At 36.4% G+C, this 13,926-nt stretch overlaps 1 protein-coding gene across 5 annotated transcripts in view; it reads right to left on the bottom strand.

Annotated features, from left to right (window-relative positions):
• Window positions 1–13,926, bottom strand: part of LOC124146003 (ubiquitin carboxyl-terminal hydrolase 38-like) — a 62,253-nt gene that overhangs the window by 30,937 nt on the left and 17,390 nt on the right. Inside the window, exons 1-2 of one of the 5 annotated variants that reach the window (XM_046516014.2) lie at window positions 10,202–10,586; window positions 808–1,347 (exon numbers count right to left, since the gene is read on the bottom strand). The exons of 1 other annotated variant lie outside the window; for it this stretch is intronic. In XM_046516014.2, the coding sequence (XP_046371970.1) occupies window positions 808–846 (39 nt within the window). In that variant the 5' untranslated portion in view covers window positions 847–1,347; window positions 10,202–10,586. Of the gene's footprint in view, window positions 1–807; window positions 1,348–2,006; window positions 2,123–2,200; window positions 2,359–10,201; window positions 10,587–13,926 lie in introns of those variants that run through there. 3 more of the 5 variants (XM_046516016.2, XM_046516017.2, XM_046516015.2) reach the window with 3 other exon arrangements.

The following is a 13,926-nucleotide window of genomic DNA, read 5'->3' as shown; positions in this document are numbered from 1 at the left end:
TAAAAGAACTATAGGAAAAGACCTCAAGGACCCCCAGAACCCCCTTAATTATAAACTGATGATATTTTTTATGACTACAGAATATTATTCCCCATGGCAGAGGCTAGTTCATGTAGCCTGAGCATGTTCAGCTGGATGATCTCGGTGTAGGGACAGACCACAGACATCATAAATCTGTCTGAATGAGGGCAGGTAACTTTGAAGATGGGCAGGCAACATTTATAGGTCATCTTTTGCAAGTTTTCAGTATTCATAATATCTGAATGCGGGCAGGTATCTTTGAACATGGGCAGGCAAAATTTATACACCTCCTGCCTGACTGTCTGGCAGATAATTTTAAGCCAACTTAAGGATTCAGTTTTATAATAACTCCTTATTGGGTTTTTAAATTATTTCAAACGCTGCAGGAGAAACCATTTAATATCAGCTAGTCACGTGACTCTCAAACTACATGTCAACAAACACTAAGAGCTATAGAGGTTTGTACATGAACATGAACCTGACATGACTAGAAACTTGTCACTATCATATTCATATGTATCTAATAAATAATGTCTCAACTGACATTTGTTAATGCAGTAAAAGTTTTAGGCAAAGCTTTGAGCATGTACAGTGTACAATTCAAGTATGGACTCAACGTCCCAAGTTCACCACCACTCAGCTTAGTTGAGATAGTGATGGTCCCATATGATGTCTGTCACTTGTGACAGTTTCGGGAAGTAGGGGGAAATTAATCCAAAAGGCATCACTTCCAGGACACACATATCATTAGTGCGGTATACTTGTATATACAACTGGAGTACTTACGTTCAACTTGTACTTATGTTTCTTAAGCCAGGTCCCCATTGCTGATGATTTGGACGTTGTCTGGCACTCGTTAGTCGTACACGCTGTGATCCGTCAGAATTGTTGCAATTACAGGAGACAAGACATCAAGTCTGTCATTGAATAATTCATCATCGCCCAAAGAGACATTCCAAGCTCGATGAATTGTGTCACACCTATAAACCCTATCAGCTCTGACCTGATGAATAGTCAAGAGCTCCGATATACTATAGGTCTTGAATGACAGCTCAACACACGTACCCCTTGACAGGGGGTTTTGGGGCTGGTGAAATATCCGATTCACCAATACAGTCACTGTTTGCCTAGCTGAAAGAACTGGGGCGAGCGTGGTTGTGTCACGATTGCTTCAGAGATACATTCACTGGTTGTATCGTGTGGTACATTCATATGTTGATATCGTGCGATACATTCATATGTTGAATGGTGTCGTACATTCACTGGTTGTATGATACATGCGCTACTTTCCCTGGCTGGCTGTGGTGGTGACTAACCTGTCTTCACCTGTAACATGGGCATGGTAATCTATACACACAGGAGACTCAACAATTGCTAAGATTTATTAATAAGCTTCATAACTTGATTATATCAGTAGGTATGAGTTTATCATTCATAAGACTAATAAACTATTATCAAGTGTTGATTCTAACATATTTCGTCTTCTAAGAAAGAAGGTACGAGTTTATCTTCATTCAAAAGACTGATAAACTATTACCAAGTGTTGATTCTAACATATTCCATCTTCTCAGTGAAATGATTTACCATCAGCTAACTGTCACATACGAACACATTGGTAGACACATTATAAAGAACTGTTATTCAAACATATTCTGTCTCTTCATAAAATATGAATACATCACTAGCTCTCGAGTCCAGTTTCAAGACATGAAAACATTGTTAATAATACACAATACTACACATAAGAATGTTGATTCAAACATATTACATCATTCAAACAGTATTAGAATATAGACATATATTAGACATATCAAATCTAGAAAATCTTGTGAAAAGTAAGATTTAAGCTTAACCAACAGAGAAATAAATCCTTTCAATACTACTGCTACACAAATATGACAGGTGGCTACACAACTTCAAAACTTTATCAACAAAGTCACTTCAACCATACATCATATAAATGGAAATAGAGAGAAGAAAAAAACCTGTCAGATCTCCACACTCATCCACAACCAACCAGCTTCCAGGTCGGGCAACATTAAACAAATCAAACCTACATGACCTTTACATGCTTCCAAGCACTGTTACAACATTTCTCAACTCCCGGATTCAAATTTCACAACATAGGAAGGCAATCACTCAACCAATGCATCCACAATGAAATAACCTATAAACGTACCTACATGGCTGTATTGACAATACCTGTTAGTCAGTAGGAACATGACAAGGGAAACAAATAGAACACTTTTGTCCTGGCGTGACTACTGCCACCTTCCAATGCCTGTTATCAAAGAGCGGCTATGTGTTGCAATGACACAACCTTGCCTTATCATGGGTGGTGCCTTGCCTGACATGTGGAAGTTGGTAATCACGGGTCTTGTGTTAGTCATACTCTTAACTTGTTTGTTATTATTAATGTTCCTGAAGGTCATCATAGCGATAGGTATCTACTCTCACGATTTCTGACTCTTCCTATTGAGTTTCCGAGAGTGAGGATGATTAATCAAGAGTACACTAGCATAGTCATGGTAAATGGAGCCACTTTGTCTTGTCATCTAAGCAACACAGCATTAACTAAGCCATTTGTAGATTTCACTGGAATGGTGGGCATGGATTTGTATGTACCTAAATATATAATTTATGACTAAATATCTTGTTAAATTATCATATCGAAATATTTGTTTCCTACAACAATATAAACAATGATCAAATAGAAATATTTGTTTCTTACTATGATATCAAAATGATTGTTTCTTACTACAATATAAAATAGAAATATTTGTTTCTTACTACAGTATCATATCAAAATGTTTGTTTCTTACTACAATATTATAGTGAAATATTTGTTTCTTACAACAATATTATATCAAAATATTTGTTTCTTACTACAATATTATATCAAAATGTTTGTTTCTTACTACAATATTATATCAAAATGTTTGTTTCTTACTACAATATCATGTTTGTTTCTTACTACAGTATCATATCGAAATATTTGTTTCTTACTACAATATCATATCGAAATGTTTGTTTCTTACTACAATATCATATCGAAATATTTGTTTCTTACTACAGTATCATATCGAAATATTTGTTTCTTACTAAAATATCATATCGAAATATGTTTCTTACTACAGTATCATATCGAAATATTTGTTTCTTACTACAGTATCATATCGAAATGTTTGTTTCTTACTACAATATCATATCGAAATTCATTTTTCTTACTACAATATCATATGTTTGTTTCTTACTACAATATCATATCGAAATGTTTGTTTCTTACTACAATATTATATTGAAATATTTGTTTCTTACTACAATATCATATCGAAATGTTTGTTTCTTACTACAATATCATATCGAAATGTTTGTTTCTTACTACAATATCATATCGAAATGTTTGTTTCTTACAACAATATCATATCGAAATATTTGTTTCTTACAACAATATTATATCAAAATGTTTGTTTCTTACTACAATATCATATCAAAATATTTGTTTCTTACTACAATATCATATCAAAATGTTTGTTTCTTACAACAGTATCATATGTTTGTTTCTTACTACAATATCATATGTTTGTTTCTTACTACAATATCATATCGAAATATTTGTTTCTTACTACAATAAAATATCAAAATGTTTGTTTCACACTACAATATCATATCAAAATATTTGTTTCGTACAACAATACCATATCAAAATGTTTGTTTCTTACTACAAAACCATATCAAAATGTTTGTTTCTTACAACAATATCATATCAGAAATATAATTCCAAATAAGAATCTTTGAGCAGACAAGGTAATAGGACACTCAGCCATCACTCAGCCTGCAGGGGAATGTTCACTTACAGTCAGGTGTAACCCTGTACAGTGGCCTGGTATAATGAACCTACACCACTAATGTCCTGAAAAAATCAAATTTGATTTGTTTTGGTTGTTCTTGCTGAACACTGAAATCCCAAAGGTTATGATACCATTACAATGTACAATTCCGGGACGTACTTCTCATCATTGCATACAGGCTTTGGGAGTATCCTGTAGGAACTGGCAACGTGGATATATCATCAAAAACTACCATGAAACTTGCTCAATAACATCTATACTGATAAAGCCCTCTCAATGAAGGGTTGGAAGGGGAGTAACTGAGAAATGCTTGGCTGGCATTGGTTACATTAATCTGTAAACCATGTGAGTGAGTGAGTGAGTGAGTGAGTGAGTGAGTGAGTGAGTGTCACTGCAGTCAGCAATATTCCAGGTAAATCATGGAGAGCCTGTAAAATAATCAAATCTGGACCATGCAAACCATTGCTTGACAGTATGAGAAACATTCAGAGTCAGGGTACATTGACAGATGAGTGACGCAGCCAGTTCACACACTTAAATTGCCAAATCCTCATCTTAATCATAAGTCAAACATAGGTTACTGAAGGATTATATTCGTTAACGGACAAAATAGATATATAGCTTTACATATTGTACACATGTGGGAAATCTTCAATTAACAACTTCTGTATCCCAGCATACACTTTCATGAGATCACAATAGCTGTTACCAGCAAATCTTTAACCTAACACCACTAATTTCAAAGGGACTGATAGCAATATTAAAATATAAACCTTTATCTAACATTGTCTTAAGGTAACTGTGTTTCTCAGTACAAAACTGTTAACCTGTCCTAGTTAATGAAAATCAATCTAATACCGATGTATGTATCCTCCTATCACATTGATAATGATTAATCAATTTTCTTTATTAATTGGGTTAATTGGGTGTCATCTCTGTATGAGGCAATTAATCACAACCACATACAACATGCAATACATCCTAAACCCTGACTAGTTTCAGAGTGTGATACCGGGATGTTACGATGAGACTATCTCCCGTTACGAAATGTATCATAGTTCACGATAGGATACATATTGCACTATCTAATTCGCAGCACAATTGTGTGAATTTTTTTATTTCACAGGGCATAAATCAATAAATGACATCATATATAACAAGAGTGTCGCAACTCATTTAACCAGACTAGACCTTATTAAATGTAATTGTATGTTGAGGTTATAAAACTTCTTCAAGATGATTGCTGATTGGTTATAATAGCGGAAGATGCCCGTTTGTAGTTGCATTTCAGGGATTGTAATGCTGTTTTAAAAGTTCCATGTGTAAAATGAAATGGAATTATATACAAATCGATAAAGGATTAAAATACAAATCGATATGGTGAAGTGTACATCACGTATCGTAATGTCTGAGAATATTATTGATGCATCGATGTAGAAAGACATTTCCATTTGCTCTGTACAGTGGGATGAACAGACTGGCAACAAAGTAACAGGATTATTGTATTCGATGTAATAAGTGCCCACGGCAACATTTGCTAAGATATTGCACCCCTTCCGATTGATCAATGTTCACAAGACTTATTTATTTCGTGTATAATACCCACTAGTGTGTTATATGCACTCTTTATTATGGGCAATTAAAGTCTGGAAAAATATATCTGTCGTACATAAACATTTCAGGCTGTCAACATAAACCATGAAATTTATCATTCAACTCTGTTTTTTCGCAAAAATAATCTTCTAAAAAGAGGCCCCTATTTCAAATTTTGAAATTATTATGTCTAATAGGAAACTCATTTTTCAACAACAACCTGATCATTTGCCTTCTAAATCAAAGTAAATGTATTCCTTATTCAGTGAGTGAGCTGGGCTTCACGCTGCTTTGAACAGTATTGCAGTTTATCACAGCTAGTCAGCTTAATGTGGGAGGAAAGCCCGAGATGATGTCAGTTGCAGACGTTTACCACTTTTCTGAAACCCACAAGCATGGGTATGGTGCTGACAAACCTTGAAACCTAAACTGCATCAATCAGGATTCAAGCCCATCTTTAAGGAGGATTAATTAGTTGTTTAAGTTCAGAGGGTCTGCCTTATATGAAGCCATGAACAAGAGAGTCTGTTTTGGGCAAGAAACAGTTAATCTGGGCTGTCACTGAAAAAACTATGTGGAAATTACAGATCAATGACTCACTTTAATGGTTCTACTGTTTGGCTCACACTCTTATCTCAATTAATGAACTAATTCATAGATAAGATTTCATTCAACTAACAAGCAGAGAGAGCCTGGAATAGATTTAAGCAATTTACAGTGAGCTGGCTACAGTGTGTTATGTTGGCCAAGCCTGTTGGCTAGTCAATTATTTAATCTTAATCCACCTTAATATTGAGGGCATGTTGGTGTGTCTATTTGTCAGTTTGATGAGACATTAGTCATGAGAAACATGTTGACAGGTTCAAGGAAATAGGTTGAAAGAACAGGAACTCCTTATTAATATTGCACAATACTAAAAGTACAGTTTGGACGGAATTTTCCCCTTCTATCTCACAGGTGTTAAGATAGTTTTGCTCTGATGTAGATTTGTGACATTATTAAGCCATGTAATGTTCAACATAAAAAACTGAAATGTAATGTATGCATAATATAGTGAATATGAACCTACTCACGTAAATTGTTCTGCTATTCAGAGATGAGAATGTTGTTGTTGTTTTTGAAAACACTGAAAGCAAGAGTGGGGTCTGGGAGACTATATGATTTATGTATATTTTGTAATGTAACAGCATGTATCACAAAAGTGACCCTTGACGTCACAAAATTTGTGGAATTATGTAGATCCGCTGAATTTTCTCATCCCTGGCTGTTGTATCCCAGCAAAATGGAACAATACGCAATGATAGAAGTATATCTGTGTGCTCTTTGAAGTTTAAATGTGCGAACAACATGAATAAGAGGATCCATCTTCGTACTCAGTCAATGTTATTTCAACATGAGTTACATAATACATGTATGTGTAATTGGTTCTTATAATGGAAATATACAAAGTACTTTGTGAGTACCCATCTGGCACCAGGAACCTATTTTCACTGTGTTTTCACAATTTTATTCATATTAATCAATAAATTTAAGAATTTCGAACACTGAATAAGGTTATGAAATTCTTACAAATTCAACAGGGATTTAAACCCCTATTTTTCAATATGTTTTAACTGTGAACAAAAGTACAATCCTCCTACTGGTATTAACCATAAGCACTCATGCCTAACCTCATACTTCTGAGAAAAAAGAAATGTCTGGTAGCTAAGTGTGCCTTCTCTCATTGTAAGTTTTACATGCAAAATTGGACCAAGAACAAACAAAAAATGGAGGATACTACAAAAAAAACCTGACTAACCATTATTCAAGCATGCAAACAGATCATCACAAACCTGGAAATGGGAATGCCAATTTGCTCAAGCCGCATACAAAATGCCATATAAGAATTGCTTCGATTTTGGTCAAGAACATGTGTTTTCATCTTCAGTGTTTTGTGGAAAGTTGGCATAAAAACAGTATTCTGTATGCGTACACTGTAAGAGTAGTCAGTATATGTTTCAATCCTAACATGACACCCCTGAATTAATCACCATTGTTCAAAACCTGTTTTTTTTAAATTACACAAGGTTGCCTAACAGTCACCTTGTTAAGTCAGCTGAGTAAATGTTCTGGCTACTTTTGTACACCCCTTAAACCCTTGAGCAAACACGGTCATGTCAGGGTACAGATGGGTGGAGCAAGCTCCCAGACAATATCCCTGCTCAACACACAACATTGTTCCTGACATTGATACCAGAATTTCTTCCTCTCCATAAAATTCAAATTCAGCCCTGTACAATCAATCTACATGGATTCACTGAACAAACACACATGGTGCAGTGTCCCTTGGTTTACATCTATTGAATTCCTCTCCTGTTTACATACACAGAACCATAGGAAAGAGATCATTACAATAAAAAGTTCTATGGTGTGAGATACTAAAAAACGTGAGTTATTGAATTTGATATTTGAGTTGGATATGATCATGCGATAATGAACATAGGTTTTTTTGTTCAGAAAAAAAATTGGTGCAAACAACGGGCTGTGATTATCTATATTTGGTTTCACTTAGTGGACACAATCAAATAACCATGGTAACCTAAAATATTTGAAAGACACAAGAATCATCAAGCTTTGTACTAAGATACCCACAACTTGCATGTGACTATCCAAGAGAAAAGAAACTAAGCTTAATAACAACTTACTCAAAATGCTCAATGTATCCTGAATACATCATCTGTTAAAATGATCTGGACTCTCGATGTGACTAAACAATGAATCTTAGTTCCCATGGAGGGACCAAGGCCCTTTTCCACAAAGTGATCCTAGCATTTAAGGTGATTGTAACACCCATACTTTAACATAGGCCTACAATCGTCTTTTGCAAAACGAGGCCTGGTCCCAATTGCACAAAGTGATGTAAGCACTAAGACTATTTTAAGTCTGCATTGGAATGTGGGAGTTAAAGAGTCTTAGCTCTAAGATTGATAATAGGCCCTAAGCACACCATTACCTGCTTACTGAGAAACACACACACATCTAATTGCTAAAATAATCATGATAATTTCCTTGGTGACTTTTCAAGTGAAACAAAAACCGAATTAAAAAGATATTCAGTATGCAATAGGTACAAGTAATTCCTTCACAAAGCCTTGAACTAGTTAAGCATTGAACGGAACAGCTTTCACACTTGATTGTATACTAAGATTGCATATCACTGTGGGTGGATCCTGCTTGACTAGGGGAGTATTTAAATATCAACACAGATACATGTAAACCTCTCAGACTACTCTTGTAACAAATCAGTATGACACAAGAGGAATCATTCTTTATAAACCAAATCACGTTTTGCATTTAAAAGATGTTCTACTATTTGTAACTTCCCATTTTCGCGTTCTTTATTATACCCGACTCTCTTAATACCTTAATACCCAAGGGGATTCCTGGTAAGGATAAATGGTCCCCCGCAGCCTATGCTTGTTGTAAGAGGTGACTAAATGCATCTGATGATCAGGCTTGGTGGTTTGGCTGAATATGTGTCATCCTCCCCTAAAACAGGAGCGATGATCATGACATCAATCACTGGATTGTCTGGTCCACTCTTGTTTATTTATCTTCGGCTCAATGTGCTGACGCTGTAACCGTTGGGATTCCCTAACACCTGTGTAACATTCTTAAAATTGCTATCCATGACTGTGATTGGTCAACAAAAATCATCAATATTTCAAAGTATCCACTTGGCCCCTACAACCTCAATGGGAAAGTGTATGAATGATTGAATAGTTTCTTCATACTATTGTCATCAATAATATGTCTCTGGGACCAATATGTAAACCTGTACCAGTCAAACCAGTAGTTGATAGGTGAGAAAGAATCCACACATTCTGACATAACTATCTGCCCCAGTGTCCCCAAGGGGCCTTGAGATAAGCAGAGAAATCTGGGTCAAGAGGGACACAGAGCTCAGGAGTGATAAGGTATTGCAATTCTACATCAGTCCCTAGAAAACTATTCCTCAATAGGAATCAACTGATAAACCCCATGACTGAGTATGCACCTGCACTACAACTAGTACAGAGTGAAATGCATATATCAAGTTTATGTTGAAAGCACATTATGACTAATGCAGACATAAAACATGAAAATTAAATCAAAGTTTGCCTCATTAATCTTCCTCCTACAGAATGTTCACATCAAAGAACGACTAAAAAGAAATCCCTGAGAAAATATCCATAAATGCAACACATAACTCAGAGTGAGTGATTCCTCCGCTACCGAGAGCCATGGTAGACATTATAAACTGAAAGCTACAAGACATCTATGTACTGATAACACACACACAAAACCAGAAAAAAATATCCAACAACTTACATTATTCCGCATGATAAATGGAAACCTGAGGTAAATGAGATTAAGTTGCACCGAACTGTCCCATTCAAGATCTAGCCCTTGGAGTCTTGATTGTCTCAACTCACATGGTCAGATATTCTGAATGACAGAATATGTTTGAATCAACACACAGCACCTGTTTCTTCGGTCTATTACCTTATTTGATAAAATTGGACAAATATGAAATATTCTTGAGCAATACGATAACAAGTGGCATCTATGTTGAATAAAAAACATCAAGAAAAAACTCACCATTACCCGAATGACACATATTCAGATTTGACAGATACGAGATGCTAGCTTATTAGAGAAATTTATATAACAACACTGGTGTCAACTATAAGAAGATAGTGAAAAAATAAAATCACCTGCAGATGAGCTGTTCGGTCTGTCATCCAACTAACAAACCCATCGGAAGGGGGACAAATTCCTCGTTTTTCTGTCAAGCTTGTAAATCCCACCTCTGAGTGCCTGACAGCACGTGTGAAATGTGAAGGGGCACTTGAAAGATTTAAAAGTGCACAGAGCCAATGTTAATACCGTAAAGTTCACTTGTAGATGACAGGACTTGAAGGAAATATTCACAAAACTGCTACTGCTTGGAGAGGTTCCCGAGTTTCAGTGACATCTCCACACCCGCCCATCCACGAAGATGGGGCTGTTCTCGTCTACTGTTAGGTAGAACGCAAATAAGCAGACGACAACTCCTTGGGTCACACTCGAGTGAACAGGACAGGTAGGAGGCCGGTAGCAGCCTGGGGAGGAACTGGCTTGTTCACTTGTTGCTATTAAAAGAAACCTGAATGACGACCTGATGCTCACTCAAGCACGGAAGCCGGCTGAGAAATCACATTCTCTCTTGAACAATTGTTCCCTAATACAATACCCTTCAACACGATTAGGCACATTCCACAAGAGGTTGAAGCTATGAGTGTTTTGATATGGAGCAATTACAGTCTGTTTGAGAGTCACTGAACATTTGTCATGTGAACCGCCAGAGCATACAGCTACTGTATGAGTTCAACTGTACATTTAAATTGGAGATACTGGATCTGCCACCTTAACAAAGTACAGATTCCGATGAACCCTAATCTGATGATCCCAATGCCCTTAAAGCAAACAAGCAGTATATGGTCTGTTTAACTCTTCTAACATTTTACCACAAAAACGTACACACATTTTCCGTCACTGCATTAACACTTTAAAATGTCCATAAAACAACAATTCAAGGTTAAAATAAACATTGAATACAAATTCCAACATTACATTTATAATCACCACTGCGCAGAATTACGTCAATTCAAGATGGGGAGTTACAAAATGTGAAAAGAAATTCCGTCATGAATGTATGATCATCACTGCATGAAAATTAAAAATACTGCATAGAATTAACTCAAATCAAGAAAGAGATGTAAGAAACACAACAAGAAATGCCAAAATCACATATATTATCATTTATCAAAGCGCTGTGGATGTATTAGATCATCATCAAACATATCTGTTGTGGGATGGTCCAAGATGTTGCAGGTTTAATAACTGTGCTCACAAAGCATGCAAGACAAACACGCCTTGGGACTATTTACTGTTGAATTTTTAAAAATATGACATGGTCTACCTACCTAAAGATACAGTACAAAGCGGTAGATATTTGAAAGGTTCCATTTGAAGTGAAGAGTAAAACTAACAATGTCTCAAGAGAATGAGGGTGAAGCAGCTTAAAGTTTCTCTTATTACATGTTACCAGATGAATTTGCAGAAGCAAGTAGGTGACACAAGTTTCAAACATTCATGAATTCAAAATCACTCATATGGTAAGGGGAATGTGTGATTTTTTCATGTCATTTTATCAACCAGCAATTCGCAGCTGTGTTAGTGTGGGTGACACCAAGAATGGGCCTGTCACATTGTACCCATCGAACCTTGGTTTTCGGTGGTGAGCCAACACTTCACCACTTACAATGTTCATTAGTAAAGGGGTCCTTGGATCCTTGAGGTTGGCTGCAGTTGTGTTTGAATCCAGAGACCACCAAACTTTTAAACTTTTAAGATTAGGACCACTCGACGTTCTTGTTTAACTTCCAACACTGATACTGAACCTAGTCCCTGGTTTGATTTTCCGAAAGTTAAAAGCATACCCAACTTAGAGCCTCTGTATGGGACGATGTCCACGATGTACCACCTTACCCCACTATGATAGGAGGCTATGCAATAATAAATTTAAAAACGTTCATTTGTATTGTGATGTAGCGTTGTAAAGGATGCATTGATTGACATTACAACTGAGTGCAGCTTGTACTCTGACAAACACTGTATCGCCTTACTGTGATATACTCACCGCCAAGAGAGATGATTCCAAAGTGTATCACTTAATGACAAAACTAACAAGAAGTCAAGTGTTACCACAGTACGTCTTTATTCTTATCATGATATGCTGCACATGATTTCCAAGTTTACACGCTGATCTTGCACAAGACAAATAGTACATCTCAAGTCATGGATCTGTGATGTCACATGTGATGGGTTCATGCACATCGGTTCATGCAACATAACAGTATGTATGCTTGTGCATCGAACCAATCTACTATCTCTTGAATATGAGTAATTCTTCATATATTAACCAACATGTATGGTACTCACGTTTTTTTTGTCAGTGAGTATATAATACTGATGGCCAGTCACAAATTACCAAAAATAGCAATGTTATCAAGCAAGGGGCTTCTAAGTAGCTGTTTTAATATGACGACACTTCAGCATATTCATAAAATAATTGAAATACCATTGTATATTACATTTAGAGGGTTAATCGAAGCACCGAGACCTGACAACCATGAATATATAATTTAATGTCTACCATTCAAATCTGATTCATCAATCAGAGTGAGTGAGTTGGGTTTTCACACTGCTTTTAACAGTATTACAGTTTTATCATGGCATGTCAGCTTAATGTGTGAGGAAAGCCCAAAGTGATGCAGGTCTCAGACGTTTACAACTTTTGGTGAAAACCATGAGCACAGGTATGGTGTTGACAGACCTAGAAACATAATCGGGGTGAACTAGGATTCGAACCCACAATCATTGGTTTCTGGCGTGCCTAAGCAATGCAACTCTGCACAGTGAATTGTGGTGCCTTAGATGACCGGGACACCTGTGTCCCCTATCAATGATAGAGTATCAAATCACAAAAATATACCATTGATCAACGTACATTTAGTTGACTGGACCCTTGGTTTAGGGGATAATGATAGCTATATGTTTTCTTCTCACGCTCCAGCTGTCATTTTGTCCCATGTAAAATGAAACAGTAAATACTCAGTCCACAAACAACAATAATCTATGATACCATACAACAGTTGAACACAACTCCATAATCAATTCAATGATATTCTGCAATTTTGTGAGGCACAGATTATAGTAATTAGTTCCTGCAGTTGTCTACCACTGTCCGTTCACATTCATTCATTGTGTCAAACATGAATATTTATGAAAAGACGTGTTCGTCACAACTGAAGTGTAGGGAAAGCAGGTAATACTCTAAATGATCAGTATTTATCACCACTTAAATTTCTGTGAAACCCACAAATTTGAGTGTGGTGTTCACATCTATTAGGATCACAACCTGGCTGAAATCATGCCAGGAACATTCCTACATGACACATAGATGGTTCTGTATTGGTTTTTCTAGTCACAGAATGGCTGACAGGCAATTTACGGGAGACTTAGACACCCCTTATGTTGTTCACATTGTAATGGCATACCTACCATTTAGGCAGGTTCTGGAATCAAGTTCCAAACACAAAGGAAATGAGGACAAGACACCTGGGCTGTAAGGGTATAACTATCACATCCACCCTTGGTTTCTCGTTTAAACTCCTTCAACAGAATCAACAATTCCAATAGAACAAGGGAAATTAACTCCATGACTATCTCATATCACTTTGATCCTCAACTCTGTCGTCAAGACACAACTAAAAACTAAATGTGGGTTATCCACACCTACATCTATTCATCCACACCTGGCACAACGACTTTTGAAACCCTACAACAAACCAGTGAACCCACTTCCTCACCCACCAACCAGGACCACACCCACGAC

The sequence above is a fragment of the Haliotis rufescens genome, unplaced genomic scaffold (genome assembly GCF_023055435.1).
Source record: "Haliotis rufescens isolate VD_foot unplaced genomic scaffold, xgHalRufe1.0.p SCAF_7, whole genome shotgun sequence".
In the NCBI taxonomy this organism is placed as follows: Eukaryota; Metazoa; Mollusca; class Gastropoda; order Lepetellida; family Haliotidae; genus Haliotis; species Haliotis rufescens.
This window is presented reverse-complemented; position numbering and strand designations above follow the sequence as displayed.